Raw genomic sequence first — 8,570 nt, forward strand, 5'->3', positions numbered from 1 at the left:
GTGGATAGAGATACACCAGAAATACATCTACACGTGGAACAACTCCTACAGAACACCTACTGAACGCTGGCAGAAGACCTCAGACCTCCCAAAAGGCAAGAAACCCCCCCACGTACCTGGGTAGGGCAAAAGAAATGCAACGCTGTGATTGATTAGTGATGTCTGCCATGGGTACAGCAATAGAAAGTGGTACTACCTATGTAACATAGTTGCTATTCCTGGATTAAATAATATTTAAACTTTAATTTAATTCATTAATGATTGTTTGCAAAGTATCTAGTCAGAGACAAGAGAAGCTAGCAGGCCTGGCAGAGAAGCTTCTTAGCTGTCAGGAAAGGCAGAATAGCATAGTGGTTAAAATTCTGAATTTGGATACTATGAACACTAGTTAATATCTGTATCAGAGAAAGCACAAGTTATATAACTTCTTTGTACTTCAAATTCCTTACCTATTTTTTATTTATGTGGAAATGGGGTTTATTGTGAATATTAAATTATCTGATACCCAAAACTTGCTTTGCAGTGTGAGTAGCATATGGCAAGTGATCAATAAGCTAGCTGTCATCAATAGTCAAATAAGAAGGGTATGGTGTCTAGGACATGCTAGGAAGGGACCCAGAGTGTGGTTCTTGGTCTCTTGTACAAGTTCTCTCTGAAATTGCTTCCAAACAAAGATATGTGGTAGGGATAGACCTCTGGGAATATCTGTGCTATAGGTGAGGAAAGAAAAAGAGTCTCCCAGAAGCAGAGAAGTGCAGTCCTGGGATCCTGCCATGAACCAGAAGAGTGGGCCCCAGAGGAGATGGGGGTCAGACTCCAAGCCTGACACACCAAGGGGCACCAAGGTCTTAATTCTACAGGGAGCTCAGAGATCTCAAGTGGTAAGTCACTTTGATTATGAAATTTCCCTCTCTTGTTTTGTTTTTAAACTGAATTCGAGAAATCCCATCATAAAAGTTAAAACGAAACTTTAGGTCATGCAAGTTCAGCAGCTGTTTTTTTCCAGCAGCTTGGCTGTGCTGTTTAAGGAAGTGTTCATTCTGCCCTCTCTCTTTCTTTTCTCCTCCGTGTCTTCCCAATGAGCATCTTCGTAACGCAGTTTTGACAAGTCACCTATGGCTCAGTGGCTGTGAAGGGGCACCTGAGGTCAGAAACAACCTCTGTGAATAGAGGGTCAGAAATGGGTACCCTGCGGTGGAAATAGATCTGGATTCTTACACGGTTCTTTTTTTCTTTCTTTTTTTTTTTTTTTTTGCGGTACGCGGGCCTCTCACTGTTGTGGCCTCTCCCGTTCCGGAGCACAGGCTCCGGACACGCAGGCTCAGCGACCATGGCTCACGGGCCCAGCTGCTCCGCGGCATGTGGGATCTTCCCGGACCGGGGCATGAACCCGTGTCCCCTGAATCGTCAGGCGGACTATCAACATCATTTGGTGGCTTGCGGATGAAACATTCATCTGTTCCCCGACCCCAGCCACTTCGTGGAGAATCTCTGAGAGGTATAGGAGGTGGCTCCGGTATCTGGTCTCTCTCAGGTTTGGGTCTCTTCAGACCCAGATACAGAGGGAGTTTGTGGATAAAGATCTGCAGAGTAGAAGAAGAGGCATATTGGAGGGGGCTCTTATGCTCTCAGACCAGAAGGGAAGCCGCCAACCACCCCCACGGCACGTGCCCATTCCTGCGCATGCGTCCATGCGTCCCACAGATGAAATGCAACTACACAGCCCAAGAGTTCTTAAGTGGGTTAGGAGGCATCCTGACTGGAAAGAAAAGTTCTGAGGGCTTCAACCCTGATAGTACCTCACCCTTAGAATGCTTCCTTGGGACCCACGATGGGCAGTATTGATGAAGAGAGTCTGGGATCTACGCAACGTCAATGATGGGAGGATAAAATTAATTGGGCAACATTTCAACACTCAAAGACCTTGGCACTTTGACACTCTACCAGGAGTTGTAGTTCTCCCTCAGGTCTGTGAAAGGGAAGGTTGAAGTTGGTGGGAGGGAGGAGCGATACCTGGACAAAAAGCCAAATACTAGGATTGAGAGTTAACACAGGTTGGAGAGGAGATCTTCTTACCTGACGGACCCAAAGGGGCATTTGGTGGGTGTGGGGTGAGCGATGGTGTAGGTTGAGGTCTACGACGCTAAGGATGACTGAGAAGGTGACGAGGACCATGGTAAACATGAGGTATTTGATAATGACGGGGACAGACAGGGAGGTCTCAGGCACTTTGTCTGCCAGCAGCAGCAGGAACACAGTAAGGGTCAGCAGGGCAAAGATGGAGAGCCCCATCTTCTCTCCTTGGGGGACAGAGGGGAAGGCAAAAGGATTAGGCTTTGCCAGAAAGCAATCTCCCTGGCATAATCAGTGACCGTGTTTCCAGCCCACTCAAGGACAGGCTTTTGGAAGGGCCAACTGCATGCAAATAACTCCTACATTTATACCTCCAACCTGGACTGATTCCCCTAAATTCCACACTTGTATCCACCTGCCTACTTAACCTCTCCATTTGGGTGTCCACTAGACATCTCGAACTTCACATGTCCAAAACTTAATTCCCTCACCACCGACTCCCGCCATAGTCTTCCTCAGTTCACAAATGACAACTCGATCTTTCCTGTGGCTCAGGCCAACTCCCTTTGAGTCATTCTCAGCTCTCCTCTCTCTCATCCCATATCCAATCCATACCAAACCCTGTTGGCTCTACCTTCAAAATATATCCTGAAACTGATGACTTATCACATCTACCACTACCATCCTGGCACAAGCCACCATTACCTCAGATCTGAGTTATTATAAAGGCCTCCTCTTTGCTTCATCCTTTGCCCCGCTGCTGACTGTTCTCAACAGAGCAGCCAGATTGACCCCGTTAAAATGTAAACCAGATCATACCACTCCAGTGGCTTCCCATCGCCTTTAGCATAAAAGTCCATACTGAAGTCTACAAGGCCTTCCCATTAGTTCTCTGACTACATCTCATACTGTTTTCTCTCTTGCTTACTTCATTCAGTTATTACTTCATTGGCTATTTCTTGAATATGCAAGGCACACGCCCACCTCAGAGCTTTTTGCACTCACTGTTAACTCCTCCTGCTAATTTCTTCCCCCAGATATCTACCAGGGTCATTCTCTCACTTCCTTCAAGTCTTTGTTCAACTATTGATCAAACATTCCCTTTTTAGTGAGGCATTCACTGACCATCCTATTTTTAAATTGCAACCCCTGTGATAAACCATAGCGGAAAAGAATATGAAAAAATATATATATCTATAAATGAGTCACTTTGCTGTACAGCAGAAATGAAACACAACATTGTAAATCAACTATATTTCAATAAAATTGTTTAAATAAATAAATAAATTGCAACCCCTACCCCCATTCTCATCCTCCCCAAATCCTTTTCCCATTTTTCCTTCTTAGGAATTGACCTCTCCTAATATACTATCTAGGAATTCCCTGGTGGCACAGTGGTTAGGAATCCACCTGCCAATGCAGGGGACGCGGGTTTGAGCCCTGGTCAGGGAAGATCCCACATACCACGGAGCAACTAAGCCCGTGCGCCACAACTACTGAGTCTGTGCTCTAGAGCCCGCCAGCCACAACTACTGAGCCCACGTGCCACAACTACTGAAGCCCACGCGCCTAGATTCTGTGTTCCACAACAAGAGGAGCCACCACAGTGAGAAGCTCGTGCACTGCAACAAAAAATAGCCCCTGTTCACCACAACTAGAGAAAGCCCCCGCGCAGCAACGAAGACCCAACGCAGCCTTAATTAATTAATTAATTTTAAAAATAATAATATACTATCCAATGGGTTTATTTATTATGTTTGCTGACTGTCTCCCCACTAGAATATAAACTCCATGAGAGCAGGGATTTTTGCCTGCTTTATTCACTGATGTATTCCCAGTGCCTTGCACATTACACATGTTCAACAAATATTGTTAAATGAGGGAGTGGACCAACCCCTGTAGCAGGAACTATATAGCAAATCGAAGGATCTAAAAATGAAACCAAGTATATGAGACTATGCCAGGTGACTGGTTATTACTGTGGCATACAACAGGCGCTGCAAACTTCATGGAAGCTATTGAAATAAGTAACTATTATGGTCTGTTCTACTTTAGTCCTGTAATATTGGGTTCCAAGATTTGCCTTGCTCCAGGAAGAAGGAGAAGTTACATGTGGAAGTGTGTTCTAGAGATGCATCACTCTCCTTCCCCAGACTGAGAGAGGGCTTGATTACAGAGAGAAGGAAAGCGTGTGTTTTTTGTTTGTTTTGTTTTGTTTTGTGTTTCAGGCCACAGCAGTGAAAGCCCAGAATCCTAACCACTAGGCTACCACGGAACTCCCAGGAAAGCATGTTCTGAATATAAGAGTTTAGGATATCAGTCTCTGAATCAGACTAGTACTAAGCAGGGTTGGAATAGCAACACTGCCTCTCTCTGTGTAATGTCAGGTGAATGACTTAAACTCACTTAGCCTCTGTGAAACGGGCAGACAATTCAGTACTTACCTCACAGAGTTGTGACGATTAGAACTGAGTTAACATATGTAACACATTATTTGTATTATCTTATAGCAAGTGCTCCAAATTAGAAAAGACTATACCTACACTTACACAAAGCTTACAGAGTACCAGGCATAGTTCTATTAACTCAGTTAATCCTCAATATAGTCCTATGTGGGAGGGACAACGACTGTCCTATTTCCAGATCAGGACACTAAGAGATTAAGGAATTTGCCCAAGGTTACTCTGTTAGCTTATTGTGCTGTCTCCCAGAGAAATGTTGGCTATTATTTCCAAGGGACATAGGAGGTTAAGGGACTAGTAGGCGGCATTTGACAAGTGGGGGAGAGAGGATGCCAGGAATGGGGAAAGGGAAAGGAAGCATTAGCTGAGCCTGGGAGTTTGTTGGTCAGAGGAGTGGCAGTTCCAAGGGTGAGATCCTAGGATTCTGAAGGGAAGAGTTCAGAAGTTACTGGGTGCAGAGAAGTGAGCAGCAGAGGGGAGGTAGAGCTTGAGGTTGGAGGGGAAATCTGGATGCAGAGGCAAAGGCTCTTCCTGAAAGGAAAACCTGGGTGAGATTGCTGAGGCACAGTTCATGAAGGCTTGAGTTGGCAGGAAAACCTTCCCTGTTTTATGGGTGAAGAGCAAGAACCTGAGCTATTGGCAAGAAGGAGTGCTGAGCCCCTTCCCCTCTTACCTGCATCTGGTGGCAGGTAGAAGACGAAGATGGCCAGAAGAGTGATGAGGATGCATGGGGCAATGACGTTGACCAGGTAAAAGAGAGGCTTCCGGCGAATGATGAGGTAGAAGGTGACTTCTTCACGCCGTCTTTCCCCGCCTCCCCTAGGATCCACTGGAGGCTGGATTAGCCGAGAAGGCTTGTGAATAATCTCCCATTGACCATTCTCTTGGGGGGAGTGGGGGGAGAAGAGAAGGTGACACAGATGTGGAACCTGTCTTTGTTTGTGCCAGATACGGCTTTCTTTTCTTTTTTTGTTTTTGTTTGTGTGTGTGTGTGTGCCTCACTGCGCCACCGCGCTGCTTGTGGGATCTTAGTTCCCCAACGAAGGATTGAATCCGGGCCCTCAGCAGTGAAAGTGTGGAGTCCTAACCACTGGACCGCCAGGGAATTCCCAGATATGGCTTTCTCTGCCACATCCTAGAGCAGGGGGGACTGATGTAATATGGGGCCAGCTATGGTCCCTGGGCTGGACAGCCTATCTCTAATAAATTTGAGCAAGTCTCAACTTCCATAACCACAAAATATAGACAGTTACACCTATCTTGCTGAACCCACAGGGACTCACTGAGGGAATATATTTATCAGCCTGTTAGAAACTGGAAATCATAAAGCCCATGGACATGGGAGCCAAGCCCACTCACCAATAAAGGTGCCTTCATGAATGTGCACTTCCTGCCGCTCCTGCCCATCGGGACCCAAGCCGGTCTGCAGACTGACTTCTGAGCTGTCATGGCTATAGGAACTGAACACCATGGTGCAGTTCTGCCAGTCAAAGGGGAAGTAGGTGACCTGGATGGAGTGGAGAGTTACTAGAGCTGCCAGAGAGCTGGTCAGGGCTGGGGGAGCTGGGGAGGTCACAGGGCAGACAGGGGTCAGAGGATATGGGGCACTAGGGAGATAGGGACCACCAGGGGGAGATCACAGAGAAGTGGAGTCACAGAGGAATAAGAAGGTTATGCGGGGAGGTCATGGACAATGGAGGGGGGCGGTCACTGAAGAAGACTGGAAGTCAATGAAAGTGGACAGAGAAGATGAAACTCAACGGAAAATCAGAAGGGTAAGAGAGACGTGAGGGTCATGGGGATAATGGAGGAGGGATATCTGAGTGAGGGTTTCTAGGAGCGCCTTGAGCTTCCCAGGTGGGGCCCGGACACCTGGATGCTGCAGCTGCTGCGATAGATGCCCGGGGGCTGCCAGCGCACGGAGCCGTCGGAGGACACCATGACTCTGATGTCCAGAGCAACATCAAAATTTCCGTCGTTGCTGCGGGGAAAGAAAGTTCTCATCTGGGATCAGGCCCCTCCCTCCGGAGGCCGCGCCCCTCCAGAGGCCCTGCCCCACCTCCCAGACTCTAGGAACATCCTTACTTGTTTAGGAGCACCACGTCTGGTAGCCACACGGATTCGGCAGTGATGCAGAGTGAATCGATGCCCTCTTGCTCCTCAGGGTCCCAGCTCAGCCTGTAGTCAGTCCACTCCTAGGGAAGCAGAGGCTGAGGGGCCGTCTGGGGCTGGAGGCTGGAAGGAGTCTTGGGATGTGCTGAGGAAGACCGGGCAGGGAATGCAAAGGAGGAGAGCCGCGCAGGCATGGTCTGTGGTTCTGGAGGCCGGGGCTCTGTTTAAGACTCCACCTGCACTCTTTGGGACCCTATCAACTAATTTCCCCTTCTCTCTCACCGGGCCCCAATTTCTTCTTTCTGTAAAAACGAGGGGGTTGCACGCTAGCCTCTAAAACAGTGGCTTTCAAACTGCAGTTAACGACCCATTTCATAGGTCCGGAATCAAATGAGTGGCCCCAAACCAGTGTTAAAAAAAATTTAGAATGAAAAATGCATGGAATGCATCTCCCATAGCAAAGATAGGTATTGTTTCCTGAAGCTTATGTTTCAGTTATAAATGTGTTTTCTGAGGTCGTGATGCAAAAAAAAAATCTTACTGGTCGGAACTTTCGAGGAAATTGTAAAGGCAGCGGGATGTCCGCCCTTTCCCACCCTGCGGGGGTCTCCGTACCAGGTCTAAGTAGACCTTTGTGCTCATCTCCTCATCCTTCTCGTCCTAGAAGGGAAAAGTTTAAAGGGTAGATATGATGTCAGTGTAGAGAAATGAGGGGCTCGGTGGGTAAACTCTCCCTGGAAACTCCCCTCTTTTTCTGAGTCGCACCCTCTTGGGTTCAAGCCCCACCTCCTATAAACTGCGTTGGCTTAAGCTCCGCCTCTATCTCGTAAACTTCCTGCTGGCCGTACAGCCAGCCAGTTCATTTACCAGTCCCGGCCCCGGCCGGAGTGAATCTCTGCCCGCTGTTTATTGACCCTGTCCGGCACCAAGGTCCGCCCCAGCCTGTGACCCCGCCTCAAGGTCCGCTCTCCGGCCTGTCCATCGGCCCCAGCTCCACTTTGAGATCCGCCAACAGGCCAGTTCATCATCCTACCCGGCTCAATCCTGGCCCGTCCAGCAGCCACGCCCACAGCTTGTCCATTGGTCCGATTTCGACCCAACCTCTACTAAAGGCCCGTCAGTCACCCAGCCTGGCCTCGCCCCGGGCCCCGCCCCCAGTGGTCCCTGGGTTCCGCCCTGCCTAAAGCCACGCCCCCCAGCCGGCTAGTGGGCCAGGCCTCAACTCCCCGCGTGCGCCCTCACCAGGCTGATTAATTGCGCTAGGCTGAGACCAATGCTAACCCCGACGCGGTCTCCGACCTCCCGCGCCGGCCTCACCGAGCTATCATAGCCCGAGAAAAGTTTCTTGCGGAGTCGGCCCTCCGCCTCTGAGACGCGGGCGCCTGGAGGAGGAGAGAACTGAGTGAAGCCCTGGTGCCCGACCACGACCTCTGGCCCTGTCACTGCCCCTTTGACGCCCAGACTTACCCGAGGCGAACGGCGCCCCCAACGCCCACAGCAGCAGCAGCAGCAGCAGCGCCCCTGGGGTCATAGCCCGCCCGCGTCGCTCAGTGAGTCCGCTTGGGTGAGCCGCCAGGACAGCCAGCGCAGGAGAAGTGACGAGGCGCCCAGGAATGTGCACCTGTTACTAGGGGGCAGCCGCCAGCCTACCCGCCCCGCCCCGGGGGCTTGATCCCTCCCCGAGCGACTGCCAAAGCCTGCTACCCACAGATGGCAGACAACACTTCAACTGTATAAATCGTCTTTAATTGAGAAAGCACGGAGGGGAGACTGGTCCCCTGGGAGCAGAGCCTTTCTGGATACCTAACACCCAGCTGAGGTAAAGCAAGTTCTATTCAGTTAGAAGCTGGAGGGGTGTATGAGGTCTAGAGACCAAGAGGCCCTCACCCTCCTTGGCCTGACCTGTAGGGGAGAAGGGTGGGA

General features: G+C 49.6%; 1 protein-coding gene across 3 annotated transcripts; it reads right to left on the reverse strand.

Moving 5' to 3' along the window:
• Positions 1 to 80: 80 nt before the first annotated feature.
• LOC113616658 (acetylcholine receptor subunit beta-like) lies at positions 81 to 7,182 on the reverse strand. Of its 3 annotated transcripts, XM_027100067.1 has the most exons (7): positions 6,621 to 7,181; positions 6,408 to 6,516; positions 5,895 to 6,042; positions 5,209 to 5,418; positions 2,077 to 2,300; positions 1,805 to 1,969; positions 1,469 to 1,583 (listed from the first exon to the last, which is right to left on the reverse strand). In XM_027100067.1, exons 2-6 carry the CDS (start codon positions 6,474 to 6,476, stop codon positions 1,964 to 1,966), a joined length of 657 nt encoding a protein of 218 aa, XP_026955868.1. In that variant the 5' UTR covers positions 6,477 to 6,516; positions 6,621 to 7,181; the 3' UTR covers positions 1,469 to 1,583; positions 1,805 to 1,963. The 3 variants fall into 3 exon arrangements, with proteins under 3 accessions (XP_026955866.1, XP_026955868.1, XP_026955867.1); XM_027100065.1 differs by lacking the exon at positions 1,805 to 1,969 and having other exon boundaries at positions 81 to 1,583; positions 6,621 to 7,180; XM_027100066.1 differs by having other exon boundaries at positions 1,805 to 2,300; positions 6,621 to 7,182.
• Between the last annotated feature and the right edge of the window lie 1,388 nt (positions 7,183 to 8,570).

This window comes from Aethalodelphis obliquidens, unplaced genomic scaffold (genome assembly GCF_003676395.1).
Source record: "Aethalodelphis obliquidens isolate GAN/ISIS:26980383/991018 unplaced genomic scaffold, ASM367639v1 scaffold303, whole genome shotgun sequence".
In the NCBI taxonomy this organism is placed as follows: Eukaryota; Metazoa; Chordata; class Mammalia; order Artiodactyla; family Delphinidae; genus Aethalodelphis; species Aethalodelphis obliquidens.

Excerpts from the sequence above, each read along its gene's own strand:
- LOC113616658 (XM_027100065.1), bottom strand. The coding sequence starts at position 6,476 with ATGGTGTCCTCCGACGGCTCCGTGCGCTGGCAGCCCCCGGGCATCTAT. Across the intron at positions 2,301-5,208 it reads CTACCTGCCACCAGATGCAG|GAGAGAAGATGGGGCTCTCC; the intron begins GTAAGAGGGGAA and ends CTGTCCCCCAAG. Across the intron at positions 1,584-2,076 it reads TGCCCCTTTGGGTCCGTCAG|ATCTTTATCCACAAACTCCC; the intron begins GTAAGAAGATCT and ends TCTACTCTGCAG.